Source organism: Typopeltis vanoorti, chromosome 7 (genome assembly GCF_054136105.1).
Source record: "Typopeltis vanoorti isolate ZY-2024b chromosome 7, IOZ_Tvanoo_1.0, whole genome shotgun sequence".
Classification (NCBI taxonomy): Eukaryota; Metazoa; Arthropoda; class Arachnida; order Uropygi; family Thelyphonidae; genus Typopeltis; species Typopeltis vanoorti.
The window spans coordinates 71,497,286-71,522,997 of record NC_143555.1 but is presented as its reverse complement, the minus strand read 5'-3'; the positions used below and the strand labels follow the sequence as shown (position 1 = coordinate 71,522,997).

At 35.6% G+C, this 25,712-nt stretch overlaps 1 protein-coding gene across 1 annotated transcript in view; it reads left to right on the top strand.

Moving 5' to 3' along the window:
- The window catches only part of LOC150104772 (protein inturned-like), a 369,111-nt gene that overhangs the window by 168,268 nt on the left and 175,131 nt on the right, over positions 1-25,712 (top strand). The window contains exon 13 of the mRNA XM_090395627.1: positions 22,964-23,013. Within this exon, the coding sequence (XP_090251753.1) occupies positions 22,964-23,013 (50 nt within the window). The remainder of the gene's footprint in view (positions 1-22,963; positions 23,014-25,712) is intronic.

Below are 25,712 nucleotides of genomic sequence, written 5' to 3'. Positions count from 1 at the left end.
AAGTGGCATGGGGATCTTTCCAGCCAGATGAACTCAAGATATAAGGGATGGGAACCATTTTGTTCTGATTGTGTTTGTCAGATAGGGAGAGATGACAGATCATGTAGAATTTATCTGTTTTATGGGATTGTAGTTATTGGTTAAAAAGGTATGAAGATAATTAATTCCTGTCATTAGAACAAACAGCTCTGGCTCTCTTTGTAAGTGTTTTGACACTGCTGTACCATTAGGATGAATGATAGTGTGATTAAGTACTTTCATTGTGCGTAGTAGGTCATCATCATCAAATTCCTGAAATGTACCCTCAAGGGGTGTACAGGATATGATAGTACAACATGAAACTTACAACATTACTAACTTCCCATCTACAATTTTCCTCCAGATCAATCTGTTACCTGTCAGGACTCCAACATTATCAGATCTTATATTTCTATCTTCTAAGGCACTTTTAACTGTATCAATCCATGACTTATTTTTCACGGTATTAACAACACCACAAACACTTTTATCAACAAGGATGTTTTATTAACGCTAATATTTCGCTGATTTTCAACTCAGCATCATCAGAGCACAACACACATGTAAACGCGACAGTGAGTGAGTGAAACAATAGAATTGCAGAAAGACAAAAGATCTAAAGTCCTATTTTTGGCGCCCTCTAACGAAAAAAAAAGAAAAAAAAAAAGGCAGCAGTTATCCCGGAGTTTTTCTTAGGATAACCGTCTCCCAAATTTTTGGCAAATTAATGCAACCATATTTGTTAAGGTTGGGAGAATTCTTCAAAGCCATTGCTGACTCAAAAAAATAGTCTTTCGGATCTATAACGACTCCTAAATAGCACATTCGTTTTCCTCCATCTAATCCTGTGTGAAGGAGTGTCCAAAGCATGGTCTGCCAGTCCCGACTTGCCATAGTAATAGTAGCGAATGTATCTTTCATGTTCTTCCATGCGGATGTTCACTGATCTTCCTGTTTGCCCATAATAGGCCAAGTCACAGTCACATGGAACTTCATACACTCCTGGGTGTGCTAAAGGGTGAAGTTTATCCTTTGGTGAGCGGATCAGAGTTGCCAGCTTGACATGAGGCTTGAAGGTGGTGCGAAGGCCATGTTTCAACAATACTTTGGCTATCTTTTCCGATGTACCTCTGATATAGGGAATAGAAATGGTCATGTTGTATTCTTGTGTATTGGGGAGGGCAGAGTAATGGGCCTATGTAGTATTTTTTCTATTTTGTAGGGATTGTAGCCGTTGGCTAAGAACGTATGGCGTAGGTACTGGAGTTCAGTGGTCAAAGCTGTATCGTTAGAACAAATGGCTCTGGCTCTGTGTGTAAGTGTTTTTAAAATGCCGTACTGTTGGACTGGATGATGATGTGATTGTTTATGTAGGTATCTTCCTGTGTGTAGGCTTCCTGTAAATAGAAAAAGATAGTGATCCATCTGAAAGGCGGGTGACTAATGTGTCAAGAAATGGTAAACAGTTATTTGATTCTTTTTCTACTGTGAAGTGAATTTTGGGGTGTTGGCTGTTTAGGTAGGTGACACAAGCATCCAAAGTGTCTTGTCCATGGGGCCAGATGGCAAACACATCATCTACATAGCGCAACCACATTAGTGGCTTGTATGTAGCTGTGGTAAGTACTTTGTTTTCAAAGTGTTCCATGTAAAAATTTGCTAACGGGAGGGAGAGGGGGAACCCATAGCAGTATCATTAATCTGTTTGTAGAATTCCCCCCCCCCCCATGTAAAGTAACCTGCATTCATGGTAAATTGAAATAATTCAAAAATATCTGGGGGAAATTTAGACTTGATTAATTCAAGAGTGTCTATAAGTGGTACATTGGTAAATAGGGAGGTGACATCGAAACTAACCATTATGTCTGAATTTTTTAGGATTAGATTTTTAACCAGTGTTTTGAAATGGATAGAATTTTTTACAAAAGTAGAGGAGTTGCCAGTAAGAGGGGCAAGCGACTTAGCTAAATGCCGGGCCAGTTTATGTGGGACTATCTATGCTATCAACTATGGGGCGTAGGGGAACATTGGTTTTGTGGATTTTTGGTAATCCATAAATACGGGGTGTTTTAACATGAATTGGTTTTATTTACCTGATGATTTCTTTGGGCCATGATGTCACTTTTTTTAGTAATTTTTCGGACTTTTTTCTTTTGCGACATTGTAGGGTCATGATGTATAATTTGATACGTAGAACTGTCACATATGAGATCTTGCATTTTTTTGTTATACAAGAATACAACATGACCATTTCTATTCCCTATATCAGAGGTACATCGGAAAAGATAGCCAAAGTATTGTTGAAACATGGCTTTCGCACCACCTTCAAGCCTCATGTCAAGCTGGCAACTCTGATCCGCTCACCAAAGGATAAACTTCACCCTTTAGCACACCCAGGAGTGTATGAAGTTCCATGTGACTGTGACTTGGCCTATTATGGGCAAACAGGAAGATCAGTGAACATCCGCCTGGAAGAACATGAAAGATACATTCGCTACTATTACTATGGCAAGTCGGGACTGGCAGACCATGCTTTGGACACTCCTTCACACAGGATTAGATGGAGGAAAACGAATGTGCTATTTAGGGGTCGTTATAGATCCGAAAGACTATTTTTTGAGTCAGCAATGGCTTTGAAGAATTCTCCCAACCTTAACAAATATGGTTGCATTAATTTGCCAAACATTTGGGAGACGGTTATCCTAAGAAAAACTCCGGGATAACTGCTGCCTTTTTTTTTTTTCGTTAGAGGGCGCCAAAAATAGGACTTTAGATCTTTTGTCTTTCTGCAATTCTATTGTTTCACTCACTCACTGTTGCGTTTACATGTGTGTTGTGCTCTGATGATACTGAGTTGAAAATCAGCAAAATATTAGCGTTAATAAAACATCCTTGTTGATAAAAGTGTTTGTGGTGTTGTTAATACCGTAAAAAATAAGTCATGAATTACCAGCAACGCCTAAGCTTATCTGTTAGAATGTATCAATCCACTTATATCTTGCTTTTCCTCTGGGTCTTTTTCCTGCCAACCTGGCAGAGAACACATGTTTTACTAATCTTTCCTCTCCCATTCTGTTTAAGTGATCATACCACCTGAGATTAGCTCTGCTAACACATTCCTGTATGCTAACAATATCAAGTTCTTTACTAATATCCTTGTTTTTAATATGATATTGCCATTGATGCCATCTGTTCACACCACTAATCTTTCTCAGGACTCTCTTATCTGCAGTCTAGTCTTTGGTCAAGTGTTTTACTTCTAACCCAGCTCTCAGATCCATAAGTTAAAATTGGTTTGAACACTCTCTTGTATATAGCTAATTTAGTGTTTTGGCTAATTTCTCTCTTATTCCATATTAATTTATTCAGTTGACTTCCTATAGTATCAGCTTTGTTGATTCTGTTGTCTATTTTCATATTTAATGTACCATCTTCACTAAAAATCATGCCTAGGTGGCTGAAATGTTTTACCTGTTCTATAGGTTCTACATTCATTATACAGTTGATATTTTCAATGTTTCTGCCTATTTTCATTGTTTTTGTCTTATTTTTCTAATGCAGACCTTCATATCTATTACAAGTTATTCAGTTTAGTCAGGAATCATGCAGACTTGTAGCAGATTTATTTCGAAGCATAACATCATCTGCATAAAGCAAAGAGCTGAGATTAACATCTCCAATTTTGATATCAGGTTTAATACCACTTTCCTTCATAATGTGATCCATTAAGACAATGAATAAGAGAGGGGATAATATACATCCATGTCTGACACCAGATTTAACTTAAACCATCTTCCTGTACATTCCTTCAATTTTAACTGCCGATTTACAACTCAAATAAAGACTAAGTATTGCTTGATATAATGTCCCATCGACACCATACAACTGTGGCATTTTGAATAGCTTCTCTCTTGGCATCTTATCATATGCCTTTTCCAGATCTGTAAAACTTAAATACAGATCTTTGTTATATTCTCATGATTTCTCAACTATTTGTCATAAAGTGAACATCTGATCCTGACAGCCTCTGTTTGGCCTGAATCCAGCTTATTCTTCACCAAAACTTCCCTTCCACAATCCTCCTCAACTGTTTCTCAAGTATACTTGCATAAATCTTACCAGGAATAAATCTTATCTTTGTAATTCTCACATTCACTTTTATTTTCTTTTTTATATATGGTACTATGAGGACTCTACTCCAATCATTTGGAATTCAACTCTCTGTCCAAGCCTTTTGAAAAACTGCAGTGCATCCATTGCAAAACTTTTATACCTCCATATTAGAGTATGTCTGGTCGAATATCATCTACTCTAGCTGCTTTTTCACATTTCTGACTTTTGATGGCTTTTTTTGTACTTCAAGTATGGATATGCATTCCTGATTGCATGCCTAGTCAGTGCTTTTTACCACTGTCCTGTAACTGATTGTTTCATTTAGCAGTTTTTTGAAGTAATTACTTCATACATCAAGGATATCTTTTTCTCCTGTTTTCATGTCACTTTTATCATATCTAATTTCTTTTACCTCTTTCCTCCATTTCTGAGCTTCTTCAACAACCTCCAGAATATCTTGCCATCTTCTTGATATTTATTTTCTATATCTAACCAAAGTCTTCCAATGACTTTTGTTTTCCTAGTTTTACACAGTGTTTAGCTTTCTTACATTTGTGTCTGTATTCTCTAAGAGCACAAGTTGACTTATTTGCAACAAACGTTCGATATGCTTTCTTCTTTTCCTTCACTGCCTCTTTAACTTCCTGTGTCCACCATGGAGCAGACAACCTCACCACATGCCTCTCTGGCTGAATCAGTCAGGGTTTTCCTCAAGACTTGCCACTGAATCTCTAAGGTTTGGTTCCTGTTCTCAAACTCTTTCATTTTTTCTTTAGTAATCTTTGTGTATTTTAGTCTACAGTTCACATCTGAGAGCAGCTCAACTTTCATTCACTTTAAAACTTTCTTATGTGTTATTCTTTTCAATATGAAATTCAATTTTATCCTGCTCAAGACTAAATAGTGACCAATTCCAGTTTCAAATCCTCTGTACACTCTGGTGTCCTGCACCAGGGAGAAACATCACTATCAACAATAACATAGTCATTGAGACTTTTCTTATTCCTTGCCTCTTCTCTCCATGTGACTTTGTGCACATTTTTATGTTGGAACATTGTGTTAGTAATAACCAGTGAATGTCCTGAGCAGAAATCTAACCAGTATTTGCCATTATTATTAGCTTTGCTCTTTTCTTCTAATTTTCCCAAAATAATTTTGTATGTCTGACAATTATTTCCTACTCTGCTATTTAGATCCCCTACAAGGACCAACTTTTCATTTTTCATTGTGTCAGTTGCTTTCTCTAAAGCCTCAAAAAAATACCTCCACTACTATCTTAGTAGAACCTTCTGTGGGACCATAAGCACAAATAAGTCTCATTGTCCAGTTCCCCATTCTGATATTTGCTCACATCACTCTACTTGAGAGTGCCTGCCATTCAAGATGATTAGCATTATTTAGTGTTGAATACTTATGGCTACTCCTTCTTTTCCCTGTTTGCTATTTCCTGAATATAACATTTTGTATTTATTTCTCAGAAAGATCTCACCAGCTTTTGTCTTTTTTGTTTCAGTCACCCCTATTATATCATTCTGCTACTTATCCAAATCCTCAGCTTGCTCCATTTCCTTGCCATTCAGGCGTCTTATATTGATAGTACCGATCTTGAACTCTGGTGATGTTGAGTTGGCATAAGTTTTAGGATTTGTTCCGGTAGCTGACTTTTCACTGTTCATCCTGATTCACTGGCGAAAACAATGGATGGCCTTGTTTAACCAGGCAATGCTTCAGCTGGCATGAAATTCTGTCATGTTGTACCATCATTCTATATTGTGGTTTAAGCCAAAAAGAATACAATATGGTTGGCTAAATCCCAAATTGCCAGCCCATCCTCATTTGTTCATTATCCAGATAGATACCTAACAGGGTGCACCACAAGAAGTTGAGGATTGGACATTAGGTCAGAAGCCCTGATCGGTTCTCTGCATCCACATCTTTAAATTCTATGTGGAGGTCTCCTCTCAGTTAAACAGCTTTGACCCTTAAGCACCGTGTGCGTGTGTGTGTGTGTGTGTTTAGTAGGTTTCCTGTAAGATAAAAAAGATAATGAATTGTTTGGATAACATGTAACTAATACATCTATGAAGGGAAGCAAGTTGTTCATCTCTTTTTCTGTAGTGAAGTGAATTTTTGGATGTTGGCTATTTAAATTAAATAATAATAAAAAAAAACTATGTAATACATGGGGGGCGGCGGGCTGAAAAGTTCTGATAAACACCTAAAACAAATATTAATTAATTTTATTTCTTCTCATATATCCTAAAAGAAAAAGAACAAATTATTAAGTACAATTTGATGAAACATAGCGATTAAAGAGTTTTAAGATATATTCTTTCTTGTGGTTATATTAGTTGCTTTAATATCATTGATGTCTGTGACTATTGTTGGTGTCTATGTCCCAGATGAAGGAAGAGAGGAAAATAGCAATGCCTTTTATCCATATTTACAAAAAAATAAATGATAAAATAATCAAATATATATCTATTAATAATGGGAGATTTTGAGGCCAGAGTAGGGAGCATTCCACTAGGTATAAATATAGGAGCAAAAATGGTGAAGCAACATGCAATAAAAATGGATACAGACTTAGGGATTTTTCTTTATATAATAACTTAAAAATTACTAATGCTTTTTTCAAGCATAAAGATTGCCATAAATTCACTTGGGAATCAAGTAACCTAAAATGTATAATGTCTAATAGGAAAACAGTTAATATAATGCTACATAGCCAGCTATTTAGAAGTGCAGAAATAGAATCTGATCATTATCTCTTACAAGGAAAATTAAGAATACTCCCAAAATGGTTTAAAATGAACCAAATCAGGCCAAAACCAAATTAACTAACTACCTTTATTTGAAAAGAATAAATAGAAAACTAGAGGAAATGAAAGAAAATGATGATATTGAGATAGAATGGAATAATTTAAAACATATATTAATAAATGCAGCAACAGAATGCCTCAGAACAAAAAGTAAATGGACGAGGAGAAAGAGAATAAAAAACTGGGATGTAAACATTGAAGCAATAATAAAGATAAGAAATAAGCATGATAAACAGTGGATAAACATAAAAACACTAGAAGCTGAAATTAATTATAAATACAAAAGAGCAATCGCAAAAAAAAAGCATGTCGAAAAAAGTCGAGAAATGTGGGATCACTTAATAACAAAACTGGAAAGAGATCTTACAGTGAAGAGACCAAATACATACAAAATTCTAAGGAATATGAATAAAGAGGTAAAAGAAAAAGTGAAACTTGAAATAATCAAGTTTCATTATGTCAGTTTCAATAAACTGACATAATGCTTACTACTAACTATACAGTGAAGAAATAACCTTACAAGCGATCCAACAAGCAATATAGCAAAGAAAATCAGGAAAATCCTGAGAAGATGGAATAAATATAGAAGTTATGCAATATGCAGGCATCCTATTCATAAAATGACTTTAACAATTATTTAACAGTATCTGGCAGCAAGGAAAAATCCCAGAAAGTTGGAATAAGGCAATTATCATCCCAATATATAAAAAGATAAGTGTAACTGGGAAAACTACAGAGGAATAATGTTGTTTAATTTTGATGGTATTAATCAGAAATAACAAAATTATTAGTAACACAGAATTATAAGTAAATAATTATTTGTTGACTTATTGCTGATATTTCGCTGGTGTTATAACCATCATCTTCAGAGCACAAAAACACAGTTTGTCACGGTACGTGAGACTACTACAACAACATGGTATAACAAAGGGACTAGTTTAATAAAATTGTAGCAACAACACAAAGACTAAAGTCCTAATTAGGTGCCCTCTATCTAATATATATATATATATATATATATATATATTAGATATATATATATATATATATATACATACAGTAAAACCCCTTTTTTACACTTTTCAGGGGACTGGTGGAAAAAAATGTAAAAAACATTTAAAAAAAAAGCTAAAAGATGACTTACTTCTAGTATGTGAGTCTACATACTAGATTACAAAATTTAATAACTGAAAATAAATGAATTTACAATTACATTTATCTATTTAAAAAATCTTTAATTGTTGATTGTTTTTGCTTTTCGTTGTTTTTTTTTTTTTTTGACATAGCGCCAGATTGCTTTGCATTGGGTTCAATGCTTGACCTGTTTTTTACTGTTGTGTTCAAAGAGGACACGGAGAGTCCAAGATCTTTTGCTTAATGCTCCTGTGTTCTGGCATGCCAATCTACACGTCGCAGAATTGCCATCTTTTCTTCTACAGAAATACATTTTCTGTCTTTTTTCTCCATGTTACTAACATGGATAATCCACCACTGCAACTTTCACACGCTAAATTACGTAGCAGAAATTCTGCAATATCAATTTGTACTGTGATTGAAAAATCATGGTATCGCTCATCACTACATTACTGCTGCAAGCGTGCAAGTCGCCGTGATAGCGGAAACGAAACTACAGCCAAAAGCGTCATCTGTGAACAGAAATGCACACATTTCTGCAGAAATTGATTTGAAAATCAGTATTGTCACCCGAGAAAAAAACACAAATCACGGGAAATAACGTCCACATCAAGTTGTTAATGGCGGGAAACAATATATTGTAAGACTAGGTCTTAAGACTGGACCAATGGAAAATGATGTAAATCGCAGGAAAACGTAAATTGCGGGAACGTAAAAATGATGTAGTCTTGGTGTTCTGACTACACCAAGACTACATCCGGTTTCACCAGTACAGCCGCTCTGGACTGGCAGACCATGCCTTAGATACCCACCATAAAATTCGTTGGAAGAAGACAAAAATAATCCATCGCAGCAAGTTTAAATACGAAAGACTATTCAAAGAATCTTCAGCAGCTCTAAAAAACTTTCCTAACCTCAACAAATTTGGGTGCATGAAACTGCCCCAAATTTGGGAGACTTTCATTTTGAGAACTTCAGCCCAACGGCCAAGACTACCAAATTAGCCCGCAAGAGGGCACCATTAGGACTTTAGGAACAAAATTAGTTCCTATTTTCTTCCTCATTTGCTTTGTTAGTTCCTTAGTGCACATACCATATCTTTATGTTCCCGAAGATGGCAATGTGACATTGCCGAAATATAGAAGTGATTCATTAAAGTTATCTTTAATTTATTTACTTTATATGCGTTGTCAATTCCATAAATTAATTACCAGTTATGTCTAACCAACGCATAAGTCTTACTACTAGACTTGATTAGGATATTGGCCACATCTAAACATATGTTTTTGGTTATTGCTTGAGGCAGGTCGTATATTACCCATTTGACAGATGCCATTATTTCAGCTTTTGGAATTTGTTTGGGAGTAATGGCAAAATTGTGTCCCCGATCATGCCTTAGCTCTTGCATAGAACTTTTACTTTGCTGCACATTTTTAGCCAATGGCTACAACCCTCATTAAATAGACAAAAATACTGTATGCTCTCCTACTCTGATACACAACAAAACTGTTTCTGTCCCTTATATATGCAGTACATCTGAAAATATAGCTAAAGTTCTTCATAAATATAAGTCCATGTCACTTTTAAATGACATCCAACTGTTTCAGCAAGCTTTATTTATTTATGTGACCACAGTTTTTTTTGCTTTAGACTAGATCTCTTAATGCCACCGTGAAGAGTATAAAAACTACATTTATTATCAGGAAAGTCGAGACTGACTGACCAAACTTTGGGTACCCCATTGCACATGATTTAATAAACTGACTGCTATGCTTTGTATAAGTGCAACTGTTTGAATGTCCTGTGTTTTTGTAACAAATTTATGTTTTTGCTCTGATGCTGGTTTGAAATCCAGTGAAATTAATAACTTAATAAATAATACATATTATTGCTTAAAGGTCAAAGCTGTATAACCGAGAGGAGACCTCCACATAGCCTTTAAAGGAATGCGGAGAACCGACCAGGGCTTTTGACCTAATGTCCAATCCTCACCTTCTTGTGGTGCACCCTGTTGAGTATCTACCTGGATACTGAATGAACGAGGATGGGCTGGCAATTTGGGATTTAACCGACCAAATTGTATTCTTATTGGCTTAAAACAATATACAAAATGATGGTACAACATGACAAAATTTCATGCCGGCTGGGGCGTTGCCTGGTTAAACAAGGCCCCGGTTGTTTTCGCCAGGGAACCAGGGCGAACAGCAAAAAGTCAGCTACTAGAACATATCTGAAAGCACACCCTAACTCAACATCACCAGAGTTAAAGATCGGTACTATCAACATTAGTAGCCTGAATGGCAAAGAAATGGAGCTAGCTTAGGAATTAGATAAGTACCAGATCGACATAATAGGGGTGACTGAAACAAAAAAGACAAAAACTAGTGAGATCTTTCTGAGCAATGAATACAAAATCTTATATTCAGGAAATGACAATCAAGGAAAAGGAGTAGCCATAGTATTCACAAAATAGGAGGTTAATCTTCTTGAATGACAGTCAGTCTCAAATAGAGTGATGTGGGCTGATATCACAATGGAGAATTGGACAATGAGACTTATTTGTGCCTATGGTCGCACAGAAGGTTCTACTAAGGTAGAAGTGGAGGAATTTTTTGGTGCTTTAGAAAAAGCAACTGACACAATAAAAAAGGAAAAGTTGGTCCTTGTTGGGGATCTAAATAGCAGAGTAATAAATGATTGTCAGACTTACAAAAATATTTTGGAAAAATTTGGAGAAAAGAGCAAAGCTAATAATAATGACAAATATCTGTTGGATTTCTGCTCAGGACATGGACTGGTTATTACTAACACCATGTTCCAACATAAAAATGTGCACAAATTCACATGGAGAGAAGAAGCAAGGAATAAGAAAAGTCTCATTGACTATGTTATTGTTGATAGTGATGTTTTCTCCCTGGTGCAGGACACCAGAGTGTACTGAGGATTTGAAATTGGAAGTGATCACTATTTAGTTTTGAGCAGGATAAAATTGAATTTCATATTGAAAAGAATAACACATAAGAAAGTTTTAAAGCTAATAAAAGTTGAACAACTCTCAGATGTGAACTGTAGACTAAAATACACAAAGCTTATTTAAGAAAAAATGAAAGAGTTTGAGAACGGTAACCAAACCTTGGAGATTCTGTGGCAAGCCTTGAAGAAAACATTGATTGATCAGCCAGAGAGGCATGTGGTGAAGTAGTCTGCAAGGATAGAAAAATCAGAACTCCATGATGACACAGGAAGTTAAAGAGGCAGTGAAGGAAAAGAAGAAAACATATTGAATGTTCCAGGCAAAAAAATCAGCCTGTGCTCTTACAGAATACAGAGACAAATGGAAGAAAGCTAAACACTGTGTAAAACTAGCTAAGCAAAAGTCATGGGAAGACTTTGGTAAGAATATATAAAATTAATATCAAGAAGGTGGAAAATATTCTGGAGGCTGTTGAAAAAGCTCAGAAATGGAGGAAAGAGTGCTGTAAAAAGAATTAGAGATGATGAAGGTGACATGAAAACTGGTGAAAAAAGATATCCTTGATGTATAGAGTAATTACTTCGAAAAATTGCTGAATGAAACAATCAGTGATAGCACAGTAGTAAAAAACACTCAGCAGACATGCAATCAGGAATACATATCCATACTTGAAGTAGAAAAAGCCATCAAAGGCTTGAAACGTGGAAAGGCAGCAGGAGTAGATGATATTCGACCAGAAATGCTGAAGTATGATGGTATAAAAGTCTCACAGTGGCTGCACTGCATAGTTCAGAAAGCCTGGACAGAGGGACGAATTCCCGATGATTGGAGTAGAGCTCTAATAGTACCCATATATAAAAAGGGAAATAAAACTGAATGTGAGAATTACAGAGGTATTTCCCTACTGAGTGTTCCTGGCAAGATCTATGCAAGTATACTTGATAAATGGTTGAGAAGAATTGTGGAAGGAAAGCTTGGTGAAGAACAAGCTGGATTCAGGCTGTCAGGATCAGATCTTCACTTTACGACAAATAGTTGAGAAAGCATGGGAATATAACAAAGATCTGTATTTAAGTTTTCTCAATCTGGAAAAGGCATATGACAAGGTGCCAAGAGAGAAGCTATTCAATACGCTACAGTTATATTGTGTCAATGGGGCAATATATCAAGCAATACTTAGTCTTTATTTGAGTTGTAAGTCAGCAGTTAAAATTGAAGGAAGTACAGGAAGATGGTTTAATGTTAAATCTGGTGTGAGACAAGGATGTACATTATCCCCTCTGTTATTCGTTATCTATATGGATCACATTATAAGGAAAGTGGTATTAAACATGTTATCAGAATTGTAGATGTTAATGTCAGGTGTTTGCTTTATGCCGACAATGTTATACTTCTATTGAAAGTTTATTTTTCACTTGGTTAGAGTATAATAAAATTAGTTTAATCCTATATCCAAGTGTGAGCAAACAAAGTTTGTGCCTGAAAGTATCTTCAGGACTGGGGTAAGGTGGTACAACACCAGGACAACTCGTTGCAAAGGTGGAGCAAGCTACCAACTTAAGGTGTTGTACCACCTTACCCCAGTCCTGAAGATACTTTCAGGCGCAAACTTTGTTTGCTCACACGTGGATAAAGGATTAAACTAATTTTATTATGTTATACTTCTAAATAAATCTGCTACAAGTTTGCAAGATTCCTTGACTAAATTGAATAACTGTTCTGATCGATATGGTATGAAGGTTAGCATTAATAAAACAAAGACAATGAAAATAGGTAGAATTGTTGAAAATGTCAACTGTGTTGTGAACGGGGAACCTGTGGAACAAGTAAAACATTTCAACTACTTAGGCACAATTTTTAGTGCATATGGTAAATTAAATAAGGAAATAGACAACAGAATCAACAAAGCTGGTATGGCAGGAAGTCAATTGAATAAATTCATATGGAATAAAGGAGAAGTTAGTCAGAACACTAAATTTGCTGTATACAAGATAGTGTTCAAACCAGTTTTAACTTACGGATCTGAGAGCTGGGTGCAGAAGTAAAACACTTGACCAAAAACTAGATACCGCAGATATGAGAGTCCTGAGAAAGATTAGAGACATGAACAGATGCCATCAATGGTAATATCATATTAAAAACGAAGATATTAGGAAAGAATTTGACATTGTCAGCATCCAGGATTGCATTAGCAGTGCTAATCTCAGGTAGTATGGTCACTTAAACAGAATGGGCAAGGAAAGATTAGCATAATGAGTGTTCTCTGCCAGGTTGGCAGGAAAACCACCCAGAGAAAGACCAAGATATAGGTGGATTGATACAGATACAAAGTGCCTTAGACGATAGAAATATAAGATCTGATAATGCTGGAGTCTTGATAAGTAACAGACTGATTTGGAGGAAAATTGTAGATAGGGAGTTAGTAATGATGTAAATTTTTTCATGTAGTACTATCGTATCCTGTACACCCCTTGAGGGTACATGTCAAGAATTTGATGATGATGATGATAAATAATACGTTAATTATAGTCCTTTTGTGTTTTTTTTATAATTTTAGTATTTGTTTATTTATTAGAGGCCATTGTTATTTCTGTGATTCACCAATCTTAAAATCAGAAAGCAAATCAGATATGTATATAAAGTGTTATGTACATATTAATCTGATAACTGTGATAAACTTGGAATTTTTTCTCTCTGTGTATTAAAAAACCTCTTTTCACAGATTTTTGAGATATTACATGTTGGCTTGCTTTGTGTTCATTTACTTGGTTATCGCTGCACCATGTCGAGAGCAGGGCTATAGCAAATAGTCAATTTAAAGTTGGTCTCGTTGTTTAATGGTAAAATGATATTTAAATGAATTTCATAGTGTCAGATTTTAATGGATAATAGAACAGATAATAAATATGACATCACAGATCCCTATGGTGGCACTTGGCATTTATTTTGAAATGTACCACATTTCAATTGCACGTGACATTTGCAGTGGCTAAAAATCAGGATTAGTGCAGCAAACAATTTATTTAATATTTTTAAGTTGTGAAATTCTCTGCCTTACAGTATTGATTTCATAAGGGCTGCTGTAGTCAAGATATTGCTATGTTTTGATTGTATATTTTTATTATCTTCCATCTGTTTTCGTTATGTTGCAAGTAGCATGATGAACATGATAAGTAATTATATTCCTCTTTTCATTTATAGTTTACTCTTATAAATGAAGCAAACAAAAATATGTGGGTGAACCTGCATAACTAAGCTACTTATGTAGAAGCACTTCAAAGCAGGTTAAAAACCATTCTTTCCAGTTGGTTAAGGTCTCATGTGGAAACTAGACTGTGAGTCCAAGATCAATGGCAGAAGTCATATTACTTATGTATAAGTAATATAACTTATAAGTACTAAAATAGTGTATATCGTCATGTTATTACAATATTCAGGACTTCATATTATTATTATTATGGTTGCAGGGGGCACCTCCGTAGAATCCAGAGCCTCATCATAAGAGACCCACACTATCCACACATTATCCATTGTACCACTCCTTGAAGTCATTGACTGACAAAACACTCACATCAGACTGGTAATCCATTCTACTCTCCACTCATTAGCCACTCTTCAAGCAAAAAATCTGGTCCTCACATCCTTGCTTACTACGCTTACTCAATTTCCAGGGTTGATTCCCTTGATTTGCTTATTCTAGCTGTGTGATGAAATATTTCTGCTGCATCAATCCTAGAAAATCCTTTTAGCAATGTTTCTGTCATACCCTATCTAATCATATTTGTCTCTCAACTAACTTTTGCAACCCACAAACAAACAAACTCTTGACTTTCTCATCCCCAACAAACAGAGGATCAAATCTGAGAATGGTAATCTGGATGTTGTAGTAGGTTTTTCATTGCATTGGATAACTTTTTTATGCTTGACAGAAAATTATATTCTTGCTTTTATTCACATTGTACTTTAATATAAGCAAACCAAAGTTAGCACATGAAGTATCTTTACTACAAACTGTTGTCTGAAAAGTTCTCAGCCCCAACCATAGATGGCAACACTATCAGCACGATTTTTTTTTCCTAAGTTGATACATCTGTCATAAGCATCCAGGTGAAATTGCAAGTCATTATATCAAGTAGTTTGTTTTGTACAGCTGTCTGAAGCAAACGTGTTGTCTGTATCCCTTGAATGGATAAAATTGAGTATCGTGCAGTTATAAAATTCTTTGTAAAAGAAGGTTTAACAAAATAAATTCATTCAAAGTTCATAAAAGTCTGTGGACACTCTTCTCCTTTGTTTTTGACAGTTAAGAAACGGGCTGCGAGTTTAAACGTGGCTGTACCAGCCTTAAAGAAGATCCATATGAAGGATGCCCAAAAAACGTAACACACCAGAAATCATTGATCAAGTGCACAATATGGTATTGCATGACTGACAAGTCAAAGTGCATGAAATTGCTGAGACTATAGACATTTCAAAAGAACATGTAGGATATATTTTGCATGAAGAATTGCAAATGAAAAAGCTTTGCACAAGATGAGTGCTGCATTTTCTCACAACAGATCAAAAATGCACTAGCATGAAAATCTCTGAACAGTGCTTGGAGAAAACAAAAATAAAACCAATTTTGTGCGTTGATTTATTATCATGGATGAGACTTGGATTCACTATTACACCAGAATCCAAACAGCAGTCAAAACAGTGGACACAAGTCGGTTCCATCAGCAGGAAAGGTCATGGCATCGGTGTTTTTGGATGCTAAAGGCATTTTGTTTATTAATTATCTTGAAAAGGGTAAAACAATAACTGGGGAATATTATTCCGATCTTTTAACCAGACCAGATGAAAAAATTCGTGAGAAAAGACCCGGTTTGCCGAAGAAAAAAATCATCTTTCATCAGGACAGTGCACCTGCCCACAAAGGTGTTTTGGCAGTGGGAAAATTAAGGTATCTGCACTATGAATTGTTGAAACATTCACCCTATTCCCCAGATTTGGCTCCCTCTGACTTCTATCTCTTTCCAAAACTAAAATTCTTCCTTGCTGGTCAGCATTTTTTGTTGAATCAAGAGGATGATTGTAGCTATAGAGGGACATTTTGCAGATCTTACTGAGAACCACTGCAGGGACGTGATAATGGCGCTGGAGCATCACTGGAATAAATGCATTAGTCTTAAGTGTTGAAAAATAAAAATAATTTTGAAATTATAAATGTGTTAGGTCAAGAACTTTTCAGACCACCCTCATACTAAACTACTTGTATAAGAGAGCAGTTGACTTCTCATCAAGTTGCATCATAAGTTTTATAATATACAGCACACTCGTTTTATATGGCATACCTATGCGATGTCATAAATTATCTTGAGAGTCTTCCCAGAATGGTCTCAGTGGGAGTTCTACCCATGAGATACTAAAGGCTGTCTTAATGTCTCAATAGTTGAAGTCATATTTCTTATATATAAGTAACAAGAAGGCATATCACCATGCAGCATTTTGTTGTAATATGGCAAATAGCAACTACTGAGAAAAATTAGTAGATGTTGAGAATACCGTCTACATTCTCAAAACCTATTAATTTTTTCCTAGCATGTAACAAAAAAGTATAAGGCCTCTGGTATATAACGGAAAAGTATAAAGCTTCTAGTATGTAATAAAAAGTTCTAGTTTAGTATTGTAGTAAAGCAGAATATTTCTAGTAACAAAAACCTATAAAGAACCTGTAGGTATTATTTCTGGGAAAATTTCCATGTTACTCCTCTTAAAAACTATTATTTTTACAGCTATTTTGCCTACTTTCGTGTAGGAGTGCACCTTTTTTAATGTCATTGGCTTTTTACTCAAGAATTCTTAGGGCATTACAGATGTATTATAGAGACAAATATATGCAGAATAATAGAGGAAGAAAAATCGCACATATCTTTTTTGGATGTTGTCGGCTGTCTTCTTTCTGCAATGTGCATACTTCTGCTTTTTTGGAAAAAAGGGTGGGGGTTGAGGCAATGTGGGAGAATTAATTTGAATAAAACCTGGGTTTTTTATATAATATATATATAATATTATTAAGAGTGGGCGGAGCACTTTTTTGGAGGGGGGAAGAGATGAAAAAAATTTCTGAAAATAGAAATTTTTTTTTGAGGAAAGGGAAGGGTTTACGGGAGAAGGGGTTAGGGGAGGCAGTTAACAGGAGTGCAAGCTGTTTCGACTGACCGTCGTCATCGTCAGAACTTACGGGAGAAGTGGATGCTATGTCATGTCGGCTTGGAAGTGCTTGTGTAATCGCCTATTGGTCGGAGTTGTGGCCTAATTTTTATGTTAAGGAGATTCCAACACTCGGAGATTATGTAGGGTCGGTGGATGTTGAGTTTTCGTCACATTTTATTGCTGTCGTTTTCGATATTCTAAGCATTGTTTCTTTGTCTTGTCTGTCTATTATCATGGCCTTGTCGATTTGTGGAGTGTGTTTCTGTTCAAGGGCATGAACTTCTATTTCTGTTTCCCCTGTACTTTGTATTCTATTTTTTTTTTTTTTTTTATTGTTGTGTTTTCTAGTGTTTAAGTGTTCTGGAATAGGGATGTTACAGTCACGGAAGTGTTGTTGTAGTCTTGCCCAGAAAGACCTGATGGTAGAACCTGTGTAGGTGACATCACAGTCTGTTTGGCAAGGAAATTTGTAGACTACATTGCGGTGTTCTAATATTTTTTTTATGTATGTGAGATTTAGTCGGCTTCAGAAGTGTTGCCAATTTTTGGTTTGTGGTGAATACCAGCTTAGAGTTGGTATGTTTAAAAATGTATATGTAAGCTTCATATGTGTTTTGGATGTATGGCAGTTTTATAACTTTTTGTGTTGGGAAGTTTGTTTTGGTTGTTGGGTTGTTTTGATGGGTTTTTGCTGTCCTGTTTGAGTAATTTATTAGTTGTGTAGGATAGTTTTGATATTTAAAAATCTGTGTTAGTTTCTTTATTTCTGTGTTGAGATAATTAAAGTTAAATAATGTTAGATTAGTTAAATTAAATAAATAATACAGTTAGTTGAAAACTTGTAAGTATTTATAAATTGTGATAGGATGACCGATTTTGTAACTGAATATGGATGGTATGAGTTGAAATGGAGGTACTTTCCCATATGTGTGGATTTGTGGTATATTTTGTGGCTATTTTGTTGTTTGTTCTGATTAATGTCAGGTTTAGGTAATTGATGGATTTGTTCTGTTCGGTTTCTATGGTGAATTTTAGTCTGTTGCTGTTGTAATTGTTAAGGGACGCATGTAAGGTGGTGATGTGTGTTGGTTCTCCAATACATAGAATATTGTCCACATATCAGCCATAAAAGGTGATGCTGGGGGGGGAGTAGGTGTGATTCAATGTGTGCTAGGAAAATTCCGCTAATTGTCTGCTGGTGTTTTGGACCATAGGGAGTCTGAAAATTTGAAGATACATGCTGTTGTCAAACTTAAAAAAGTTTGCTGAGATTACTAGTTTGATTAAGTTTATGATATCACTAGGTCTTAATTTTGTACAAGAATGTAGGGTGTGGTCTTCTGTGAGTAGACAATATCTAATGTTCTGGGAATGTCCACGTTAGTGTATAATGAAGTGGCATCCAATGAAGAGCATGTCTTCATGGGCTAGGGTTATGTTATTTATTTTTTATCATAGAGTTTTACGTTGTAAGTAATGGTTTGAGTAGTTTGACTACGAATTTCGATAAAGGTGCTGTGGTGTTTTTGTAAGAGACTATTGGCCATATCGGGTATCTTTCTTTGTGGGTTTTGATTTGTCCGAACATACAAGGGGTGTGTGTGGTGCGGGGGGGTGTTGTATTTTTCATCATGGTTTTGTCTATCTTGTTTTGATTTTTTAGAGTGTGTAGAGTGTTGTCGATTTGTTTTATGAGGTCGGGTGTGGGGTCATTTTGGGTTTTTTGGTAGGTGTGTTGGTTGTTTAAGATAGCTGTTATTTTGTTGAGGTAATTGGTTTGGTTTATGATGACTACTGTATCCCCTTTGTCTGCTTTTGTGATCATTATATTCGGGTTCTTTTTTAATGATGACAGGGCTTTGTGTAAGTTGGGAGTAATGTTGGGTGTTACTATTATTTTGATATTTATGATGTTTATTTTTTGGAATATTATTTCTTAATATTATTAAAGAAATAATATTCCAGAAAATAAACAATAACATAAATAGCAAAACCTTCCCCCCCCCCACATCACGTTTTATGGCTGATACGTGGACAAAATTCTATGCATTGGAGAACAAACACACATCACCACCTTACAAGCATCTCTTAGCAGTTACAGCAACAGACTAAAATTCACCGTAGAAACCGAACGAACAAATCCATCAATTTCCTAAATCTGGCATTAATCAGAACAAACAACAAAATAGCCACGAAATATTACCACAAACCCACACATATCAGGAACTACCTGTATTTCAACTCATACCATCCATATTCAGTTAAAAAATCGGTCATCTTATGACAGTTTGTAAACGCTTACAAGTTTTCAACTAACTGTAATTATCTCAACACATAAATAAAGAAACTAACACAGCTTTTTAAAAATTTAAACTATCCTACACAACTAATAAATTATGCAAACAGCACAGCAAAACAACCCAACAACCAAAACAAATTTCCCAACACAAAAAGTTATCCAACTGCGATATATCCAAAACACATACAAAGCATGCCTACAAATACATTTTCAAACATACTGACTCTAAGCTGGTATTCACCACAAACCAAAAATTGACAACACTTCTAAAGCCCACTAAATCTCACACACACACACACACACACACACACAAAGAAATATTAGAACACCACAATGTATCTACAAATTTCCTTGCCAATAAGACTCATGTCACCTACACAGGTTCTACTATCAGGTCTTTATGGGCAAGAACTAAAAGAACACTTCTGTGACAGTAACATCTCTATTCCAGAACACTTAATCACTAGAAAACGCAACACCAAAAAGGAAAAATGGAATACAAAGTACAGAGAAAACAGAAATAGCAGTTCATGCCCTTGAACAGAAACATACTCTGCAAATCGACAAAGCCATAATAATAGACAGACAAGACAACAAGCAGTGCTTAGAATATCGGAAACGATAACCATAAAATGTGATGAAAACTTGATCAACATCCACCGACCCTACATTCAAGTGTTGGAAACTCCATAACATAAAAATTAGGTCACAACTCCGACCAATAGGTGATAACACAAGCACTTCAAAGGCAGAAACACGAAGTCAACATGGCATAGCATCCGCTTCTCCCATGAGTTCCGATGACGACAAATGGTTGAAATGACTCGCACCTTGTTAACCGTCTCCCCTGACCCCTTCTCCCATAAACCCTTTTCCTTCCTTAAAAAAAATTTTCAATCTTTAGAACCTGTTTTTCATTCCCCCCCCCCCCCCCCCAAAAAAAAGCACTTTGCCCACCCTTAATAATAATAATATATATATATTATATAAAAAAAAACCTGCTTTTTTTTTTAATTAATTCTCTCAAATCCCACCCCCCCATCCACACACACTTTTTCCAAAAAAAGCCCTTCCTTTTAACAGCCTAATAGCAGAAGGATGCACATTGCAGAAAGAAGACAGCCAGCAACATTCAAAAAAGGTATGTGTGATTTTTCTTCCTCTAATTATTCTGCATATATTTGTCTCTATAATACATCTGTAATGCCCTAAGAATTCTTGAGTAAAAAGCCAGCAGTGACATTAAAAAGGGGACACTCCTAATGAAAGTAGGCAAAATAGCCGTAACAATAATAGTATAAAGAACCAAAATGAGATATTGTTTAGTTTAATGTTACAAGTGATATCACAGGGAATCTTACATTGTCAAATATTATTGGGTGATAAGCCAGCCAGCATACATATATCGCTATACTATTAGAAGTAATAAATAGCATTTTTTAGATAGAAATACACTTTTATTAATACAGACCAGTATTTTACAAATAAACATTTATTAAAACCTATCAGTTTCGCCAGCAAACTGTCTGGCTTTTTCAAGGTATTACGGAGATATGAAAGTAAATGCAAATTAAAAGGAACATAAAAAACGTTGTAAACCAAACTAGTATCTATGGTTACACGTTTCGCGTGACAAAGATGGCTTATTGTTCTTATTCATTATCACGCATGCGTGTTTGTTGTAGACTTGTAATGTGATTACTGGCTAGCTGTAGTTCAGATTGACTGAGAGAGAGGATCAAGTTTTGAAAAAGAAATTCTCTCTGCAATCTCTCCGAAACCATCTACATGGTGGAGATATGTGGATGATATATTCATCATATGGCAAGACAGCTTAGACAACCTTAAATCGTTTGTGGATAAAATCAACTCAATACATAGCAAGATAAAATTCACTCTGGAAGTAGAAAACAACAACCAACTGCATTTTTTAGATATTTTGATAAAAAAACAACCTAACAGTGTCAAATTATCCATTTACAGAAAGCCCACAGATACTGGAAGATATCTTCACTATACTTCAAACCATCACAAGTCACACAAACTGAGTATTATCCACATGTTGAAACATAGAGCCAAAAAGTTTATATCAGAAGAGGAGGATACACAGAATGAACTCTCACTAATAGCCAACACATTATCACAAAATGGATACCCTCAAAACATCATAAAAAAATATCTATACAATGACAACCCCAGACAAGAAGAATCCCACCGTCAGCATGTTTCTACTGTAGTGATACCTTTCATCAAGTCAATTTCTTATCAAATAGCAAGAATACTAAGAGCCAACAACATCAGAGTGGTCTTCAAACCAACCACCAACATCAGACAAGTTTTAGGATCTCCAAAAGATAAAGTTCCGTTCTACAAATATCCAGGAGTATATTACATTCCCTGCTCCTGTGGTCTTGCCTACATTGGACAAACTTCACGAAGTTTAGAAATTAGACAAAAAGAACATGTTGGTGATGTAAACCACAACAGAAGCATTTCTTCCGGCTTAGCACATCATTTCTGCACATCTAACCACACGATAGATTGGCAAAACAGCTCCATGCCATATCTCGATGACGACTACAGGCATCGTGTTTTTAAGGAAGCCACAATAGTACTAATAACCGGCGGAAACCTCAACAGAAATCAGGGTATAATTCTCAACAGTTCGTGGAAAAACTTGATCCTCTCTCTCAGTCAATCTGAACTACAGCTAGCCAGTAATCACATTACAAGTCTACAACAAACAATCATGCGTGATAATGAATAAGAACAATAAGCCATCTTTGTCACGCAAAACGTGTAACCATAGATACTAGTTTGGTTTACAACGTTTTTTATGTTCCTTTTAATTTGCATTTACTTTCATATCTCCGTAATACCTTGAAAAAGCTAGACAGTTTGCTGGCGAAACTGGTAGATTTTAATAAATGTTTATTTGTAAAATACTGGTCTGTATTAATAAAAGTGTATTTCTATCTATAAAAACGACCAAAAATGTATACCTTGAATAGCATTTTTTTGTTATTTAACAGATAATTATATAGGTACAGATTCTCTTTACTCAGTTTATATTCAAGTCATCAGTGAGTTAATTTTTTTATTTTTTTATATACTAAATTAATTTCGGTTTTGCCTAATGCAAGCAATATTAAATTTCATTAATAGTTGAGTAGAGCAGTTAATTATATATTAATTAAATATTCTTTTATTAATCTGAATAATGATATTGACAATGACAGTTTGTTCTGTTACTTTTAGAAATAAGAAGAGAATTCTAAAACTTAAATAACAGTTAAAATGTTTACCTGAGAAAAATCTTTAATTTACATATAATGTGAAGTCTATGATAATTATTGTAAAAATTTCACCAACTTCATTTCTTTTAATGCTCCACTTTATTTTCAGAGGTTTAGTTTATTGGGAGTATTGCTGGAAGTTGGTGGATGTACATCACGGTAAGATGCTATTATCTTAATAATTAAGAAACCATAATCATAATAATTAAGAGGTTTATGATTTAAAAAAAATTTACTACATTTTATTTTTATTTCATTATGTACTGCATTCAGATCCAAAATATCAAGCATATTCTCCATTCATGAACAAAATGTAGTAAGAATAGATAAAATATTTTTTAAGCATAAGAAACTATTATAGTCTTAAAATTATTTAAGCAAGATTTTGAATTATTTTAGCACTTCCACAAAATTACCAGTTTATGTATGCCTATGGAAGACCTATAGTTCAATTTACTTTAAAAAGTAGAGCAAAAAAAAAAAAAGAAGAAGCTTTTCAGTAGCTGTAAAGTTGAATTTTTTGGTGAGAGAATCCATGTGAATGCATGATGTTGGGTCAGTAAATATAAAGATAACTAGAGAAATACAAATTCTCTAAAAAACTGACAGAAACAGTTATTTATTATTAACAGTCGAAGTATGTGGAGTGTGGCATGCATCATATCTGTTTTTCTAGATTTGTTTGGAGGTAAAACTGTGTTTTATATGATGGCTAGAAATTTTTGATTAGATTTCTTTAGATATTTATTTGATCTCAACTTTTTGGCTAATATATCCATTATCATCATCGTTATCAAATTCCTGTCATGTACCCTCAAGAGGTGTACATGATATGATAGTACAACATGAAAAATTCACATCATGTTGGAGGCTTAATGGATTTTTTAGTACACTCAAAAAGAATTAAAATAGAATTTAATACTTCCTATATTTCATCCTAGTCACTAGGACATCTACGGGGATTACAAAAACCATTAATGTAACATGCACACACAAATCTTACAATACTAAGCCCCACCACGTGGGTAACACTAAAGTCCTATCTAGGTGGAGCACCCTCTAAGGGCGGTAGTAGGTGGCCTGGAATGTAAGGTGGGACCTCTGGTGATGAGTGTTTCCCAAATCTTTGGAAGCTTAATGCAACCGTATTTATTAAGATTTGGTTGGTTTCTGAGAGCTGCTGCTGCTTCTAAGAAAAGTCTCTCTTTCTTGAATTTGCTATGGTGGAGCATGGTGGTTTTCTTCCATGATACTCTGTGGGTGGTGTCCAAAACATGGTCAGCCAAGCCTGAATGGCCATAGTTATGTTTACATATGTAAGACTTGTGTTCCACCAGGCGGATGGATGCTGATCTGCCTGTCTGTTCAAAGTACGCCAGCTTACAGGAACAGGGTACTTTGTAAACTCCAGGCAGCGAGAGAGGAGGGAGTTGATCTTTCGTAGAACGGATAAGGGTAGCAAGTTTGCGGTAGGGCTTATATGCTGTGTGTAGGTTGTACTTTTTTAGTATCTTGGGTATTTTTTCAGATGTGCCACGGATGTAGGGTATGGTGATGGCATTTTTAAGATCTTGTTGACGAGAAGGACGGGGAATGGGGGAGGAACTGATTTTTTTTTTTTGATATTGTGTTCGCTGTAGCCATTGGAGAGGAAAGTGTTGTGTATGTGGTTAAGCTCAGTAGTAAGGGCAGTTCCACTGGAACAAAGATTGTGGGCTCTCTTAGTAAGAGTTTTGATGATGCCATATTGTTGTGAGGGATGGTGGTGGGAGAGTTTTGAATGTATCTGCCTGTGTGTGTGGGTTTTCTGTATATACAGTGAAGGCAAGTGTATCATTAGGCAGGCGTGTGACTAAGGTATCTAGGAAGGGTAAACAGCTGTTCTTTTCCTTTTCCATAGTAAACTGGATTCTTGGATGTAGGCTATTAAGATGACTGAGAAAGGAGTCTAATGTGTCTGGGCCATGAGGCCAAATAGAGAACACATCATCTACATATCTTAGCCAGATAGAAGGTTTGAGTGGGACTGAGTCTATGGCTCGTTTTTCGAAATCTTCCATATAGAAATTGGCAAGGGGGTGAGAGGGGGGGAAACCATGGCGGTTCCCTCTATCTGCTTGTAGATTTTGTTCTTCCAAGAGAAATACCCAGAGTTAATGGCAAAGGAAAAGAGATCTAAGATGTCAGAGGGGAAAACGTTTTCTAAGAGAGATAAGGTGTAAGTTAAGGGAATATTGGTAAACAAAGAGGAGATATCAAAGCTTATCAATATGTCTGCATTATTCAAGGTTAAATTTTCTGCGAGGGCTTTAAAATGGGTCGAGTTTTTTGTATAGGAAGTGGACCTGCCGGTTGGGGGGGGGGTCAGATAGTTGGCCAGCTCTTTAGACAGTCTGTAGCAAGGTGCATTGGTGGCATCTACTATAGGTCTGAGTGGAGAATTAGGTTTGTGGATTTTTGGTAAACTGCATATTCGGGGGGGGGGACGGGAGCGGAAAAGTTTAATTTTTTATTGTGACACCAGGGAGCCAGGAGATTACTTTTTTAAGTAAGATTTTTAATTTCTTAACGTGTGTTCTAGCAGGATGTAGGTAGTGCGATCGCAGTCCTTTTGGAAGAGAGGTTTACTACTGTCTGGAGCAGTTGAATTTGTGGTTGTGGTTTATTTTTAACCAGGTTGCTATATTTCTTGACGTGTTTATTTTTTGAAATTCTTTCTGTGCGGAGGTTTCCGAAATGCCAGAGAGAATCGACCAAAGTTCTGGGTTAAGAACGGTGGGGAGCTCTGAATGTAACTGGAAGGTCCACTTCCTATATAAAAAACTCGACCCATTTTAAAGCCCTCACAGAAAATTTAA